The 19142-nt window shown below is 34.2% G+C and overlaps 1 protein-coding gene across 11 annotated transcripts in view; it reads right to left on the bottom strand.

The window, feature by feature from the left end:
* INPP4B (inositol polyphosphate-4-phosphatase type II B) overlaps positions 1-19142 on the bottom strand; it is a 216057-nt gene that overhangs the window by 20063 nt on the left and 176852 nt on the right. For 9 of the 11 annotated variants that reach the window (XM_087874550.1, XM_087874552.1, XM_060686852.2 and 6 more), the window contains 3 exons: positions 13846-13986; positions 10610-10707; positions 5621-5733 (listed from right to left, as the gene is read on the bottom strand). In XM_087874550.1, coding sequence (XP_087730676.1) covers positions 5621-5733; positions 10610-10707; positions 13846-13986 — 352 coding nt within the window. Of the gene's footprint in view, positions 1-5077; positions 5162-5620; positions 5734-10609; positions 10708-13845; positions 13987-19142 lie in introns of all 11 variants that reach the window. The other 2 variants (XR_015729073.1, XR_015729072.1) reach the window with 1 other exon arrangement.

Below are 19142 nucleotides of genomic sequence, written 5' to 3'. Positions count from 1 at the left end.
TTCAAAAGGCAGAACATTCCAGGGTGCAAGAATACTTTGAAAAGTCACTCAATGGTGACAAAAAAATGATGCTCTGTGATTTAAAGGGCCTTATCAATGGTCTCTATATTGAAGACATCTATAATGGTGAAGGCATTTCATCAGGTATTTTGTTCCCCAAATTATTTCAGTCCTTCCACATTATAAGCAAAGCCATACATGTGTTTCAGTAGCTAATTGGTATTCAATCTTTAGTGCTTCAACAGCAGTGTGTAACATGTACATGGGAACATGCACTGACTGTCACATTCTGAACTGCTGCCACTTCCAGATTAAGTGTTCTGCAGTAAGCAAAGTATGATGTTGCCATTACATGGATAATAGTAGGTGTCTCCATCAGAAAATTCAGCTAGATTCCAAATTAGATTAACTGATTGATCCCTGAATGTCATTGTCATATTAATGCTTTATTATTATTAATTACTAATGTATAGCTATCAAGAAACTTGGATCTAATATGTTCAGTAAGATGGTTGTATTATAATTCAAAAGAATATATTTCAAGATACATTAAATAATAAACTTATAAAAAAACTAAATTAAATGACTTGCCCCTGGAAGAGCATTATTTCATTCAGCCAGTTCGCTTGCTAAAGACATGTAGGCAGCAAAGATCATTGCATGTTTTTATTTTTATATGCGCCTTTTTAAGAATTATAATTCCACAGGATTTCCACAATTCAGTGATTCGAAAAGGTGTATTCATTGGGAAATGATTGTTCACATATTAGATGGCAGATTCCATAAACTAAGTGACAGTTGTTTCCGTACAAGATATTTTTCATGTCTTTTTATCTGTTTTTAATAAAGTACAGTTTATAGTGCCTCTCCCTATGGGTTGCATCTTTCTGATCTTTTTTCTCTTCTGTTGCCAAACTCTTTGTTCTTCAGCATCTGTTTGGTTCAGTTATAACCGCTTTGAAGTTCTAATTTTAATTCAGAAAAGCTCAGTCAAAATTCTGTAATGAATTGAACCTAATTTTTAAAAATAGAAGCACAAACTTGAAAGCCTCGGCAATTCTTTTGTAGTGCCATCTCATATACAGTAGTATATGAGATGGCATATCTACACTTGAGCAATATCTACACTTGAGTAGGTAATCACCCTATATCTGAAAGAAATGGTACATGCAACAAATAACAGAACATGATACTTGCACTCAATTACAGATTAAAAAACTCAGAACAGAATTATAGACAGCCTGCCAAACTCATCATCAAAGCATCAGAAGATCTCAGGTCTTCACAAACAGAATGAGTTTTTTTACACATTATAATGGCTAATTGACAAAATACTTGTAAAGTGTTACCCGTGTAATGGCATTTGCATAACCATCATTTCTCCCCAACCACTTTCCTCATAACCTTTTCAAATCTTATGTTAGTTTAATGCTTCAGATATCTGATGAAGTGAGCTACTCCTTATGACAGCTTATGCTTTTCGTAAAATTTTAATTGGAAGGTGTACACCAGATTCCTCCTCAGTTTTGGCTATCATAGACTAATAAGGCTGTCTTTGTATAATGCATAAACTGTTTAACTCAGAATACCTATATGTACACCGTGTTTGGGTTCCTAGTGGACTGACAGTCTTTTTGCAATTCCATGATGGCATATCTGTTTGATATCTGAGCTGATTTATATCCAGTTAAACTGGGGTTATATGAGACATCTGCAAAACTAGTTTGAGTGCTGTGACTTTATGAATCTTGTAAATGAATGTAAATGGATGGAATTTAAAATTTTTAAATTTAAATTTCTCTATTTATGCTTGCTTTCTCCACAAGCTGTACCACTAGATCTTTCAACAGGAAGGGAATCTTGAAGAAAACAAAAACTCTCTCTGTTTCTTTTAGTGTTTCTTAAATCGTGGTCTGATGATTTTAGTGATTGAAATCAAAATTATTTGCCAGCCTATGTTGAAAATAATGCAATAATAAAATCCCATCAAGCAATCATGAGATGCACTAGCAGAAAGAAATAACTCAATTTTAATTGTTAATGCAGTAAATATCCATGAATATAATCAATACAAGCAAAACCTCTATTGGGGTCCTTCACAACTTGGGGAAGGCATCTTGAAAGAAAACAGTTTAACAACCATTGCCCTATAAGAACAGTGTGATTATTTTGCATACAGCCAGATCATGAATGTAATGATTGATTCAACACAATATAAGAATGCCTATGTACTTTCTCACTAGCTTGATGAGTGGGTTTGAGAACTTAATTTTTGTCACTGGAATAGCTCAGGAGACAGCAGCACTTACCATTTTTTTCTTAGAATTTAATATTTAGCAATATTAAATAATTGTGGATTCTCCGCTAACTTTTGAGTAATGATGGTGGCAGTATGGAAGGCACCACTTGAGAAGCACTGCTTCAGCCTATGTGCATGTACCTTAGACACTGTTTTGGCTTTTAAATAAGCCAGTTTTCTGTGAATGACCTTAATTTGTTTTAGCCATTGCAGTTCAGTTCATTTAAGATGAAATGAACAAGTTTCAACTAGAGATTAAAGAACACAAAACTTTACATGATATCAGAGTTTATACTTCATTCTCAAAGGATAGGTTAAAGGATATGCTCAAAGAAAAAAGAAGCAAAGGTCAGAAAAAAGCCCCAAACTTTCATTTTAATTAGTAAAAATTAAACACAGTTAACATAATTACTCCCCATTTATTTAATCTTTATTTCACACTGAAACAATTTGATGACAACTTTGAGAAAGCTTAAAGTGGGCAAGGGTTTCAGGATCTGCAGAAGATCCTGGGATATTAGAATAGAATAGAATAGAATAGAATAGAATAGAATAGAATAGAATAGAATAGAATAGAATAGAATAGAATAGAAGAGTTGGAAGGGATCTTGGAGGTCTTCTAGTCCAACCCCCTGTTTAGGCAGGAAACCCTGTACCACTTCAGACAAATGGTTATCCAATATTCTTATGTACACTTTTGGCTTTCTAACTTCTAGGTATTTGGAGAACTGTAATATGTTTAGTAACATAATTTATCCCAAATGATATACAGTAGATAAAACTTTCATTCCAATAATTTCAAAGAAAAATATTTTAAATAAAGTTACATTTAGCTGAAAATCTCAGGCAAGAATAAATCAATATGGATTTATGGCTAAATTCTGTTTAAGATACCTTCAAAACTTTAACTTTCAACATGCATGGAGAAAGGGATGAGGCTCACCCTTTTAAGTTATGTTAAGTTATCTATGTACAATATAGCTCTCTGCTGTTGAGAAGCTTTTGCATTGCTCTAGCAACTTTCTTGATTACAATGAATGCTCCTTCATTTGCTTTCCTGGTGTCATGTTCTGAATAATAGACTGTGAAATCCTCAGACTGGAAAAAGCCATTGTCGTACCAGTGTAGTTCATTGAAACACTGATCATCTCTCGTTTGACAATATCTAATTTACCCTGACTCATTCCTCTGACAATCCATGTGGCTATCTGATGTATTTCTGTACAACGCAGACATTTGCTTACGTCACTGGTTGCCTCAGCAACTGGGATTCCTGTTGTCCTATTGTTGGGCTCCCTGTCTGACATGTTTGAGACTCTTTCCATAGAATTTTTTGCTGAGTAGGTCGCCAGGTCTTTCTCCAAGACATGGCCTGCTGGGTAATCTCCGTATTATCTGGAGCAAACTGAAATTTTCTTTCAATTATTTAGGTCAGGAAGTTATAGTATTAAAGCTTGCCGGAAACTAGCTCTTTTTTTTTTCCAAAGAAAGATGGGAAAGATGGTTTTCTTTCACCATCAAGTCCATGGTGAGTTTTACATATATATGTATATGTATATGTATATGTATATGTATATGTAATGTATATGTATGTATGTATGTATATGTATGTATGTATGTATGTATGTATAAAGCTAGCTGTTACAACACAATGTGCAAATTATTGTCTGAATTCAGCTGCTTCCCTTGACATGAGGCAGTGTTAAATGGAAGCTGTGTACCACTGATCAATTAAGCTGAAGATGTATTAGCAAGAGCATCATTACAGCACTGATGGTTACTACTGTGACTCCCACTTCTCACAACTGTCACTGTTCCAACATAAGTACACTGAAGCAGTTCATGAAAAGAAAGAATGGAAGTGGCGCCAAGATACATATATTAGTATTCTGTTTTCTCCAGTCTTTAATTTTCCATCTTGACAGATGCATTCTGAAAATAAATGTAGCCATTTATGGAGAAAATAATCTAGCTACTATAGATATTTTACTGTTATTAACAAAATAAATAAAGCAGTAGCTATCTGTTATTAGGAAATTAACCAACAATATTACAATGGTCCACGAGCTATTTAATATCTATCTTATCAAGGAAAAAATAAAAACAACTTAGAAGAAATATAATTAACTCACTGATAGGTAATTTGTGGAGTCCCAATCAGACAACACAATCTACATTCTTAATTACCTAATAAGAATACATATCAGTGTATTTGCACTGATGTCAGGTTAATGGAAATAAATAACATATCAAGCAGCTGATGTCAGATTAATGGAATAAGAATAAGACCCATAGGATGCTGCATTATCAGTGCACAACTGCAGGGTCTGTATCCCCTATCTATACAAAAATAGCAGATAAGAAAGCAAACACTTTTTTTGTGCTGAGTTCAATATAATGGCCAGTGAGGCTCGGGCAGAAGACCAGTGAGTGAATGCAAGCTTCCTCCCGTATTTTCCAGGACCATCAAGCTGCATCTCAGTTCTACGTTCTATCCTGAAATACTTTTAAATCCATTATTCAGCAATTATGATAGTATCTGGGCGTGCTATGTAATCAGCCCATTATTTTACAGAATGTATCAAGAACCACAGAGAGTAAAAAACAAACAAAAAATAAATAAGAAAGTACATTATGCCTGAATAAATTCTTCTATCATTTATTTTTGTGTCTTAGTAGATCAGACAGCAAAAGTATATCAATATAGTTTGGCCACAGGAATTGTGTCTGTAAAGAAGCCAAATTATTTTCAAGAACTATTTTCTTAGTATATCTTACCAATGAAAATGAAATCTAAGCCCAACACTCCCTGATTTCACCCCTAGTGTCAATCTTCTCTGTTATATCTTCTGTCTTTCTCAACTGCAGATGAGATGAAAATGCAAATAGGATATTTATGAAATGGCTACAGAATCATTTCAATTTCTTTCCTAACTTCAAACCAAACCTCCAGCCAAAACCTAAAGCAGTTAATCCCGGTAGAAAAAGTAATTTAAAATCTATGATTCATTATATACAGAGAATGATTCCAAAAGAATATGTAATATTAATGTGTCTTGAGGGATTTAGCATCAACAAAATTTTAAACAGGGCACTAAAAAAACTGGCTTGGGTAAAAAGCATGCATGTGCAACTGATTTAGTTTGATAAAGTACTTGGAAGGAATCTAAAAATATACATATTTTGTAATTAACAAAATTAGAGTGATTTAGAAAAAAATAAACTCATTAGTGGCTTTCCTCAGTTCTTTGGGGACCCAAAGTTTAATTTAACAAGACAAGAATGACTTCAATGGAATTGCTGTTTGACGAGGCTTCTTACCGTTGCAGCCAACCACATGATTTCTACATTCTTTCTTTTTTTAGTCTGAATATTTTGATGAAGATTTTCTAGTAATCCTTTTAAATCATTCTGTTCCTGAAAATGTGGTAGGCCTGAAAAGGAGAAGGAAGCAGCCAGTGATAATATATCCCTTTCATTAAAAAAATAGCTACACAGTCCTTTCAAATGCATTATTTTCATCTAACAGAGTAATATCATTGTTGATATATTGACTGACCCAAAACTATGTTCATTAATATAGATACTACTATTTAAGAGTTTCTTCTGAAATGCAAAACACTGGGTGCTTTGATTTGAATGGAAATTGCAAGCATTCCACAATCGACTTTATTTCTGTTTCCTCTCTGTAATCATTTCAAGTGCTGCTTTTCTGTATGCAGCAAAGGTGAATAAAAAACATAGCACCCTTGATGGGCAGGAGAACACAAGGAATCAAGAAAATAATAATAATAGTAATAATAATAATAATAATAATAATAATAATAATAACAACAACAACAACAACAACAACAAACATCTTAATTTAAATCACTGTCAAATGTAGGCTCTTTATAATATTTTATTACTATTGAGTTTTGTGGACATGGCGCTTTAATCAAAGAAATTACCTAAAAACTACAAAACACATCAGCTATTCATTACTAGAACACAGTAGCCCATGTTATAGTGAGGATGAGAATTCTTTTGATTGGGTTAGTTCAATCCTCCCATAATGTCTGAACCTTTCCTTTAAATAGTGGTAAGCCACTGTGTTTATCTTTTGCCTTTTGCTATCTTTCCCTCTATTTTTCTACATTTGCTTTTTCAGGAAAAAAAAACGGGGAAAATTAAATATTTATCTGTCCTTCCATATTTGGAGAAACTCTAAAAAAGATAATTATATTGATATCTTGCCTCTTTTCAGTTCTTACCAAATGTGGGGCAAGGAAGGGTTTAAATAGATGAAGGTTTGAATTTCTATTTTATAAATTTAGGATTTAAATGTAAGAAACAAGAACAAAATAAAGCAATAAAAAAGAAACATCTTTGTTTCATATCACATTTGTCTTGAGCCTTAAGAAATCACACAGAAATTGTATTTGCATGTTGACATTTTAGAAAAGAAATTAAAATTCCAAGCTGCAGGTTATTTGGAAATCTAGGGACTGGTGTGGCTGGAATAAATATTGAATTAACATATTATTAAAATCTAGTTCTAACCTGCAGTTATTTTTCTAGCTGTAATCAGAAAAAGTGCTTGATGTCTCAAATATTTTTGATTTTTCAAATTACAAAGGCGACTGTTTTAACATTCAAAAAATGAGCAGCATTAGAACAATTTTTGATCATCTGTCATAGTTAAACACAGGTTTAACCTCATTAGCATTAATTCCAGTAGCTTCAAGAGACTCAGCAAATAAAAGTCCATAAATAATGCTGTTATCAGCCAGAAAAGGGAGGCTTGCATCTGTTCTGTAAATGCACTAAAATATTGATTAAAATCTATTATATCCTAGGGAGAAAGCAATTTTAAATAACAATAGTCTTCATGAAAATCCAGGGAAAAAATGCTGCAGTGCACTAAAGATCACCTGAAATAAATAAATCTTTGTTGAATAGCAACAGTGATTTTAAGTCCCTCTTTTGAGGTCTTCTTATATTTTGATGGGAGGTATAATCAGGACTTAACCTGAACTAGGGATTTTCCAGGGCTCAATGCGCAAATGCTTTTTCATTACAAGGACAAAGAAATAATAAGCAGCCCAAAATTCAGTTACAAAAATAGGAAATTAGATTTTCCTCTATTTGTAGCATTTGGTCATAAAACAAAATACATAGCAGAAACAGAAGAAAAGGAAGGTTTGGGTCAAGGAACTGAATAGAAACAGTTTATACATAGAATACCCACATCAAATTACATTTGATGTTCTTGTACAATGTTTAAACATTTTTATATTAGATGTGATTCCATTCCAATTTTCAACACAGAATGTGGAGATAGGTCTTTTAATTCTTCAACTTACAAGCCACAGTTCTTATCAATAAAATTTACTCTCATGAGATAAGAAAAAAAATGTAACATTGGTTACATTCAGAAAACTTCACTGAATGTGCAAATAGGGAGCGCAATCAGGGGGACTTAACATGGGAGTTTGATAGAATGAATGTGGGCATCCATTCCAATTACCCCTGAACAGAATGAAGAATGAAGGAATCCTTGTGGTGATGTTCATGCAATATTTGAAGAGAATCTAAACCAACATTCCTGTGGTTCTATCAGAATAGAGGGCAAAATAACATAAAGAGAGAGGTTCTATACTCGCACATACCAGGGAAGATGAAAAGTTCCTGTACAGAATAAGAGAAGCAGAGAGAGACACGAAAGCTGAAGTAGCTACTGGGGAAAAGTAAGGGAAGCATGTTACCCACTAAAGCAAGAGAAATAGGTGGTTTTCAGTGATGGAGTTCAGAGCCGGCTACCAGCTTCTTGCTCTTGAGGACTCTCCATACCTAACTGGATAAGTCTCATCAACCTAGTTTATCAGAACAAGGTGAAAAACACTTCAACCATGAAGTTGAAGAAAAACAATTTTGAGAAAAGAGAAATGTGTTCCAATGTTGGGGGATTCCCTATGAAATGAACTGAAACTGCATTAAGACTATGCAGATTAATATGATGTCATGGGAGGTTTGTTATCTTCCAGGTCCTATATCCTGATTATGACAGACAAATTGCTGTGTTTCCTTAGTCAACAATATCTATTTCTTCCTAATAATTCATATGATGATGGATGCCAATGCCAATAGAGACCTCGAACAGATGTGCATAAATTATGAAGCCTGGGCAGGGAAGTGCTTCTGTTAATCCTTCTAATAGAGAGTCATGACATGAGAAAAAAGAACAACATCTTGTACTTGAGTGCCTTTTCTGGATTTATATTCTTCAGCCATACCTACATGAAGAAATCCTGGCAAAAAGTGTCCTACATCTCACAAAGCCTGGGAAGGATGTATCTGGAAAAATGTTGGCTAGAGAATGATAGGTGTCAGGCTCAGAACTGAACATAGGTGGAAGGTAAGTCAAATCCAGTACATTGCAATTCTGAAGGAGAAATATGTCTGGGAAGGATGGAAAATTCTGTAAAACGCGATACTGAAACGGCAACGGCAAACAATTTATATTACAAAGAAAAGTGAAGTCATCTAAAGGTGTCAGTGTGGATATAGACAGGTATTCTAAAATGCTGAAGAGAAAGGGAGATGTATAGGAAATAAAAGAAGAAACCTATAACAAAAGGGGAATAGAAGCTAGTCACCAGAACATCACAGAACGAACTGCAGATGAACATTGTAGAATGAATTGAAACTTGCAATATATATTACACCCACCATCTCAACAAACCCTCTTCTTTGGGGGAGGGGTTTTGTTGGGTGGATGTGTTAGAGGTACTATATTGGGATTGGTCAGGTGACTGGCAGAAACAGAAGACTTCAGCTGTTTAGATGTTGGGAGATTCCTGCCACATGCTGATGATGGAGGGCCTCTGCTGGCTGCTATATGTGCAACCTAATGACTGCTGCTTGGAGCTTGTCTTGGCAACTTTCCATCTGAAAGACCATCCAGGACATCGGAACTCTAGAGGTATTGGTATTGGCTAGGCAGGGAGGGAGGGAGGGGAATGACAACAGACACCATGGAGGACATTTTGTCTTCCTTTGTATTATTCCTGAAGATATTCTGGCTTTCAACTGCTGCTTATAAACATAATCATTTGTGATTTATTTGTCAATGAGAGGGCTGACCTGGTCTGCATTACCCAGACCTAGGTGTGGCCTTTGGGAGGTATCATCATATGGATTTTAGGTGTGGCATCAGTTCAGACTCTGGAGCAGGAGTGGAAATTGGTGATTGTCATCTAGGAAACTCCTATAGTCTCAGGAGCGGTGCAACATAGGCTGTCATATATGAGATATGTTCATTAAGTTGGGCTTGTTGCTATTGTACTAACTTCTCTGCTGCATAGCAACTTCCCAGTCTGAGCTCACTGAATCCATTCTGGGTTAGGAGAAGAGTTCTCTAGACCAGGGATCTCCAACCTCGGGTCTATGGATTGGCACTGGGTCACGGCATGCCAGAAACTGGGCCACACAAACAAGCGAATCGCCATCCATGGGATGCAGGCAACACACAAAACCACACCCTGTTCAATCCGTGGACAGCCTCTCTCCATGGAACCGGTGCCTGGTGCCCAAAAGGTTGTGGCCTCTGCTCTAGATTTATAATTGTAGAGGGATTCAATATACCTCCATTGGGAGTGTGGTCACCATGGTAGCCACAGTCCTATCCCAAATCATCCAGAGTCTGACTTGGGACAGTGGTTACACACCATCTGCCACAGCTGTGTCTTTTCCTTGGGTTATATAATAATTACACAATCCCAGAAAATAGACACTTGAATTAAAATATTCATAGATCTGCTCTTTGTATATAATGTCTGAATAAGCTCTTCTATCATTTAACTTAACTTGAGTTAAGAAAATGCCAACAGTTTGTACACTGGTACTATAAAGGATTTTGTCATGTCCTGTTAACATACCTTAACTTTCACATGCTTTTCAATGGGATTGTTGAGCTACTATGGAAGTTATATAACTTGATGATTGTGTGATTAATATTTTATTGTATTTGTTATATTTTGCTGGTAAAAATCAAAACAAACATAAAATAGAAAATTATTCACAATTAGATCCTATGAAGATATTATTTCACTATTATTCCATGTAAGCCTTCAGTCAGTTCCACCAATACCGATGGGAAATTCTATTTCAAGTGAAAGAGATTTGGGAAACAGAAAGGGCAGTGTTTGCAATAAAATGATGAACAAACTCAAGTTTATAAAGAATGACTCCGTAGGAATGATATTACCTTATGATTTATGTGACAAATGTAACAAATTCAACATAATGAAGTTCTATTAAAATGCTTACAATCAGGAGGCATTTTTTCCATTAATAACTTATAATATTCTTTTAGCAATTCCAAATTTTCCTGGTTAAGGCTTTCTTGCAAGGAGGTATCTCCAAACCTAAAGAATCACAAAACATATATGGAAAAAATAAGAACAAAAATAGCATAAATGCAGTAATGAACATGTAAACACAATTCAGCCCGATAAACAGAACAATCTCAGCTTTATGTTTACTAATATGGGTTAATTATTTATAGCATTCTAAAGAAATGGTCTGTAGTATGTGTGTAGATCATATCTGTAACTCCTTAAACCAGTCATGATATAAAATTGCCCTCACAATTTAAAGAAAATAAAAAGACTCTATAACAGGAGTGTCAAGCTAGCAGCCCTTGGGCCAGATGTGTCACGCACAGGCCACGCTCATCCCAGCTCCGCGAAAGAAAAAAAAAGTAATGAAACGTCACATGATGGCAACGTGATGTGGCAAGTTTGACACCCGTGCTGTATAATATGGGTCATGGAAATAATCTGACATCAGTATTTATAGTTTTGATTTTACTTTATCAATTGAGATGGCATACCTGCCCATTATGATATTTATGGAATATTAGACTTGAAACTGGAGGTATCACAACAAAAACAAACAGTGGTTGGTTGAAAAATTGATTGAGAAGTGCTGGAAAGTCCTCAGTAAAGCATAGGTTATGTCTGTGGAAATATTGATGAAATAAAGCTCCAATATGCAGTACTTCTGCCAGTTTTATCCAATGGTGGGATCCAGATTCCAGTTTCTAGCCATTACAAATATTATCTGTACTGTTTTATGAGTGTTTTTTTGGTCAAGGATCTATCTAATGAAGCCACACTGAAAAAGCCCTTCACCTACTCTTGATTGCAGTTGACTTGAAGTACATGTAATGTCAGATTGTCTTTCTCAAACCAAGGGAGAATTGGTCTAAATGTATCACTATTTTTCCTACCCAACAGCAGTAAGAAATATTCTCTTGTTTAGGTGACAGACAGACAGTTAAGCACATTACTGAGTTCTCTTTTTATTTATTTATTTATTTATTTATTTATTTATTTATTTGTTTGTTTGTTTGTTTGTTTGTTTGTTTGTTTATTTATTTATTTGTTTATTTATTTATTTAATTTATATACCGCCCTATTCCTGAGGGACTCAGGGCGGTGAACAGCGAAAGATAAAAATACATGTAATACAAACGTTAAAAAACCAATTAAAATATACTAAACACTCTGGTCCTTGATAATTCAAGACATCCCAGTTTAAAACAAAATCAGAAGCAATATAAAGGGAAAGTTAGGAAATAACTTTTAATAATTTAATAATCTTGAAATACTTAGGAATTTTTAGTCAAAAAGGATCTAATTGAAAATGAAGTGTTCCCTGATATTATTTATTTATTGGAAATTCTGTCTATTCCTAGCCATTTTTGTCTGAATTAAAGTTGGAAGTGAAGTGGGTCAGTATGCAGTTCTAGGTGCTATTCGAAGTAATTTTCTATGGAAGTATCAAATCATAGAAAAACCACTCAATTTATAGCAGCTAACTTCCAATGCCGACATGGCTGAGGAACACCTTGGCTTTACATTCTTTGGCACAACACAGAGTAGAGAGTCAGAGGATATGACCATATCCTATAAAAGCCATTTGTTGGATGCCATATCAGTCATACACAAAATATGCTTTGTTTTGTTTTACCCTTGCCTCAAAAATGCACACTAACCTTAACTTTATTCAGCTTTATTCTGCATTGAAAATATTTATTTCGTTATTAGTCTGTAGGATTGACAATTTTGACATTTATTTTTACATATATATTTTTTTCTTAGCACATTACAACATCTAGATTATCCCATTATTTTCTATTATGCATCTTGATTCTTTAAAAGCATTTAAAATATTGAATTAAGCTGAAGATGAACAAATACTATTAATTTTTTTCATAATTCATGCACTTAGTAAATGTCTAAATAGCTAAAAAATCATTCCAGTTAGAATTCAACCTTATCCATCACAGTCTATTAAATAGACATTATTAATGGTTATTTCTTCAAATGTTCACTATTGTTGATATAATAATAGCATATATATTATGTGCAATTTTTATTTGTTCACTCAATCAAGAGCTTAGCATCATGGGTTTTTTTTGTCTGTCCTTCGCTGGAATAGCTTCTCATCAGTAATTTGGATGTCTAAATCACTGTGGAACTTTAGAAAATTGCTAAGCCTTGGCTATGTTACCAAATTTTGGGGGAAGGGCTATTACAACTCTCCCTTTGTATGAATAACTCTTGACTTTTTTTAAAAAAATGTTTGATTTCTGATGGAATTATGTGTATCTTAAGAGTTTATAGTATTTTGGTTTAAATTTTTGATGATAAAATATTTGTTTTAATCCTAATCTTGGAGTGATAAATTGTACCTACATAGAAGTTAATTGGAATGGCCTACAAGCTCTCTATATTTAGCTGAAGAAGTCAACATTTACTTGGACCTAAAAATGGAAAAATCTGTTCAGATACACTGTAGCTGACCAACCAGCTGCTGAGACAAAAAGAGGAACTGTTAGGCCAGACATGCTGTTCAAATAGAATATTAAGGAGATGGTCCTTTTATCTCCCTCAAATGACCTTGACTACTCCAGTCATAAACCTGCACCAAAGTTCCTGACAACGAGGATGTATCTTTCATGGGATGGATTGTTCTCAAAAATGAAATAGTACCTGTACAACTATCTAGCCAGTGGTTTCTTGGTAGACATGGATATAACTTAATTTGCTTATTAAAGTTATATATTCCCAATTGTATATTTGTGTCACTATTTTAATGTCAGTTTATGAATAGAAAAACCCAACCTGCACACTTCGTAGCTATTTTCCAATTTTCATTTCCTAATATATAGAATATTATGTATCCTTAATGTGCATAATTTTTGAATATACAGAATATTCAAAATACACATATATTTCTGCGTATTTTTTTGAGTTTCAAACTGTATAGTTCCTGTAAAAACCAGCCTGTTCTAGGCTGCTTATAGATTGTCCTGCTAATCAGGTGTAGTTTATATAGATATGAACAGAATGAATTTATCATTTCTCCTTACTATAGTGTATCTTCTCTAGGTAAGTTATCATAGCCAATTATTTAATTATATTATGGGATGTTAACACTATGGGTATTTTTTCTATCCATATATAAAACAACGCATAATAACCCTGATGATTTACCTTTCTGCAAGTGTTTGTTGTTCATTGATTCCAACATTAAAGAGGACTGGATAGACATAAAGCAGTTTCCCATCTTTAATCTCTTGAGGAAGCAACTCAAACATCTTTTCTGGAAGCTTTATTTCTATTATATAATGTTCCCTATGAAAACAAAGAGACAAAACTAAATTTGAGTTCTTTCACTTTTTAAAAAAAAATAACTATTTCCAGTCTGTTTTACTCCTAGGCTGGTAGACAACAATATCTATATTTAAAAGGCAGGATGTTTTCATAAATGAAGAAAAATATTTTCTAATTAAAAAAAAACATATTTGTAAAATCTATCAGGACCACCACCCCTACTCCACCACCCCTACTCCAACAGGAAGATCATATCTAGAGTGTGACTACTATCTTGAGTTGGGCCTGGGATAACTTGGGATATGCCCATGGCTGTCATAAAGGCCATGAACTCCAGAGCCACTTCCAAGATCAAATCCAGAAATGGCAAATTGAAGTTTCCCAGGACCATAAGCCTGGCGAACTCTATTCTCAGTCCCGAGATGGCCTACAAAAGCAGCAACACTCCCAACTGATCCTGCAAACCCAATCTCAGACACAGTCTCACTTCCAGAAGTTTGGGGAACATAGTCCCTGAAGGCCAATAGAGATTCCTGAATGACAACTGCCACTCCGCCTCTCCTGCTCTGCAGCCTCGGTTGGTACTAGAACCCAAACCCAGCTGGGCACATTTCTGGTTATGTCATATGTAACTGTATTTCTCATTTTAAAAGCCTTTTCAAATGCTAACTATTTCACATACCAGTATACTTTTTAAAACTCAGTCAGAATTAATCACAATCATATACTTCTATATATTTGATGTTACAGTTCCTTCCATAAACAATAGTAAATATTTTGATATTTGGAGCATAATTTCCTAAAACATCAAAGATCCTTCTGAAATTGACCATCTACAGTCATTTTTTCTTTAGAACATCAGGGTTGAGAATGAGGTATCAGAAGCAGATGCAGCATTTGAAAGGGAATAGATAAAAGAAAATAGTGACAAAAACGCAAACTTGGCAATTTATCAAGTGTTCAGAAATATTTGACCATTTTTTTACTGCTTTGTTGAATATGAATCTTTCCAAAGCTGGATAACTTTCTTGGCAATCCCTCATGAATCAAGATCTATAACACCTTATTTTCTATATTTATTTATTAGTTGGATTTAACAATTAACAGATATAGAACATTCTTATTTGTTAAATTCTAAAGATAGACTCCAAAAGAAAATGTGCCACTCTATATGTAGTAATTGTTGTACAAGTATACCAACTTTTTTGTAGATTTCATATCAAAATGTAATTATAGGGAAAATTCAAACTAAACATTTGTGTTTTAGCAAATGCCACATCAAAGAAACAACAATAAAGCTATTAGAACTTTAGTGAAGTGTCTGGAATAATTATTTCCAGACTGCTAATAGTTCCATATTGCAAAGAAAGTTTCCTGTTATATTCAAGACAGCTTGGTTTCTCTAATGAATGAGGAGAGAGAAATGGGTAATGCAGTCTTATTGGCACTTCTGAATCTCTTGGCAGCTTTTGATACCATTTGACATGATAACTTTCAGGAGCGCTTAAGGGAGCTGTATTTGGAGTCATTGTTTTACAGCCTACTTCTTAGTACGCTGTGGGAAAGTTATATTGCTACACTCACTTTGTCATTAATAACCTTATGTTACTTAGCCATATTTCCCCTTTCTTGTGAGTTTGGACAATTCTAGAGCCTCTGAATGTTTCCAAATTATAAAGCAATAGCAATAGCACTTAGACTTATATACCACTTCACAGTGCTTTATAGCCCTCTCTAAGCGGTTTTACAGAGTCAGCATATTGCCCCCAACAATTTGGATCCTCATTTTACCCACCTCGGAAGGATGGAAGGCTGAGTCAACCTTGAGCCTAGTGAGATTTAAACTGCCAAACTGCAGCCAGCCAGCAGGCAGCAGAGTAGCCTGCAGTACTGCTCTCTAACCACTACGCCACCCTGGGGTGGATATGGGGAAATAAGCTAACTATTAGTGTCAAAAAATAGAATTGTTTCAGTCCAAGGAATTGACTTCAAGATTTGGAAGATTTGCAGCCTGCTTTAACAGACAGATTTGCAGTCTATGTGACTTTTTGGATTCAACATTGTATAGTGTAGTGTATAGCCCCAAAATATCTGTAGCAAGATTGGGTGATTTTGGTAATAAATCATGGACATCCCTACTTAGAGGCAAAATACTTGGCTTGGTGACTTTATAATTGCATTATTATGCTCTGTGGCTCAATTCTTGAAGATAGTCTAAACATTGTTCAGAATGAGGCAGCACTTGTAACTGATATTGCTTTCAGAGATTGAAACAATAGTGAAACAGCTTCACTAATTGCTAGTTGCTGGACCTAATTTAAGAAATTTTACATATAAAACCTTTCCTTGCTTAGCTCCAAGCTATTTACAGGATCACCTACTCCTGCATATTCATCTTGTACTCTCAGATTGTAAATGAGGTGCCTGCTGGATATGTTTGACATTACCGATCAACTTTGTTTTTTCCATGATACATATATACCATGTGGCTGAACATAATCCATACTGATTAATTCTTGTTATATTGTAAAAGGGATTAAAACTATATTTATTAACCCAGCTCTTTTAACAATTTACTTTTTGAACGTTAAGCATTGGCTGATTTATTTTTCAGTATTTAAGATTTCTTGTTTTTAATTATTATTGACTTATTAAGTTTTTGTAAGCTACCTATTGTGGATTCATTAAAGGACTGGGCAGCATATAAGTGTTTAAAATAAAAAGGAGCAAAGGTCAGAAATGATTTTGAAAAGGGATAGCTGAGGGCTCATACCATATCATATATCAAAATATTTTCTACCTATTTTGAGATAAAGCCATTGCCTCAATTAATAGTCTAGTATTATTAATTCCCTGAGGGTTCCATAAATCCAGCCTGAAGGCTCCAAGCCAACAGAGCAATTAATGTTTTAGTATCCACATTTATAAAACAAATTGGTCTGTAATTCAGAACCCTTATCCATCTTAGAAAAAATTATTAGATAAGCTCAGTAAATAAATAAGATAGATCTCTTAAAAAGACCTCTAATAAAATATTAAAATTAAAAATTTAAAAATTATATAGTTCTTCTACTAATAATTGGAGCCACCACTACATTGTTTATAGTACTGGTAGTCCTTTACGTACAACCACAATTGAGCCCAAAATTTTGGTTGCTAAGCAAGACGAAATTATTAAGTGAATTTTGCCCCATTTTATGACCTTTGTTGCCAGTAGTTAAGCGAATCAGTTAAGTTATTAAGTTAGTAACATGGCTGTTAAGTGAATCTGGCTTTCCCATTAAATTTGCTTGTCAGAAAGTTGCAAAAGCTGATCACATGACCTCGGGACATTACAACTGTTATTAATGCATGCCAGTTGCCAAGCATCCAAATTTTGATCAGGTGATTATGGGGCGGCTGCAACGGTTCTATTTGTGAAAAATGGACGTAAATCATTTTTTCAGTGCCACTGTAACTATGAATGGTCATTAAATGAATGACTGCAAGTCAAGGACTGCATGCAGAATCAATCTCAAGTGAGATGAAAAACTAAATCCAGTAAAAATTGTGAGAAAAAAGCTTGCTTCCTCCTAGAAACTTAGAAAAGGTAAAAGGTAAGTACCAAGGGAATAATTATTGTTAAAATCCTTGTTTCTAAAAATCAAATATAAAAACCCCACAAATTCTCTGGTGTACATCTGCAAAATAATAAACCATTAGAAAGGTACCCAGAACTATAGAAAACACAAGGTTGCAATGTGTCTACACTCCATAAATAATTTAGAAAAACATTTTAGGGATATATTAGCATATGTATGAGCTAGTGTCCATTTATAGAACACAGGAAAGAAATTATAGGCAATGTATAAACAAACATGTTTACTTCCTTGAAGGCACCTAGAGCCCAGTGCAGTAATACATTTTATGTAACTTTAGAAACTGAAACAAGTTTCAAATTATTTGGAATACAAACAAAGAAGACAATAGAAAAATGAAGTCAGTATTTCAGATTTCTCTTTATTTGCCAAGAAACCAGACCTTGATTACTGATTTTAAAGTTTCCCTTTCTCATAAGTGCACTTTGATTATTTTCAATTGAAAATCTAAGAAATGTCATCAGGTGGTCTGTAAACTATAGGCTGCAGAACTAGAGAGTGATAATGGGATTCTTCAATACTGTTTCCTATTAATATTGATCCGATCATCTGGTAATATCTAGTCTCAGTTTTCAAGACTGACATTAATTAATTTTTGTTATTTTGCAAAAATTCCAAGATACTCAGAATTTCCTCATTTAAATTATAAATACAGTTGCAACACTTACTGTAACCAGTAGAGGTTTTATAGTATTATCTTTATAGATGCACCAACACAAATATAGTAATCTGTTTATATCCACAGTGTGTTTGTGGATAACAACAAAAAAACTTTAATTATAAAGACTTGGCAATTTCAAGATTATAAGAAGTTCCTCTGTATTATAGACTATTGCTTTCATTATTATTATACTTGACCTCTCCAAATGTATTTTCCACATATGGTAAGAAACAGAAATTGAAGGCATGGAAAAAACGTAAATTTAAAACAAAATTAAAAAAAGCCAAAAATATTTCCATTTTGTCTCTCCCCTCCCTACATCTTTTCAGCATTAACTCATGTTTATTTCTCTGTCGCTTTCCATACAAAGTATGTGGTAGCATCTACAGTATTATAGTTATCTTGAAACATTTAAATAGTGCTATGTTTGGATCTGATGAGCAGGAAATGAGCAGTGTCCCTGGTTGATAGGCTGGACTAGGGAAATTATTTTTTTAAAAAAAATTCCTTAGAAGCCTAAACAAACTACTGCCACAATACTGGCTAGAAAACTTCACGGACATATTGTTGTAGACATCAAGAGCCATACTCAACTTGAACTTCTGCTTATGCACTGGAGGACTGCTGCTTTGATCAAGAGGCCTAATTTAGGTTTTATTTTAGTTTGGCATCTCAAGATGGAAAACTGCTTAGATATCTGCATTATGTTCCATGTAGATTGTACATACTCACAGCAATCTTGATGTCTAGGCCTATGTCTGTGCAAACAAAGCTTTAGCCCTGTGAGAACTCAGTTTAGTCTGTGTGGACAAGCCAGCTGTGAAAATAAATTCCAACAATAATCTGTGTTGTGAGGCATAAAGCTTCCACACACAAAG

The sequence above is a fragment of the Pantherophis guttatus genome, chromosome 8, assembly GCF_059756535.1.
Source record: "Pantherophis guttatus breed Tessera chromosome 8, ASM5975653v1, whole genome shotgun sequence".
NCBI lineage: Eukaryota > Metazoa > Chordata > Lepidosauria > Squamata > Colubridae > Pantherophis > Pantherophis guttatus.
The sequence above is the reverse complement of the archived record's forward strand: the minus strand, read 5'-3'. Positions and strand labels throughout refer to the sequence as shown.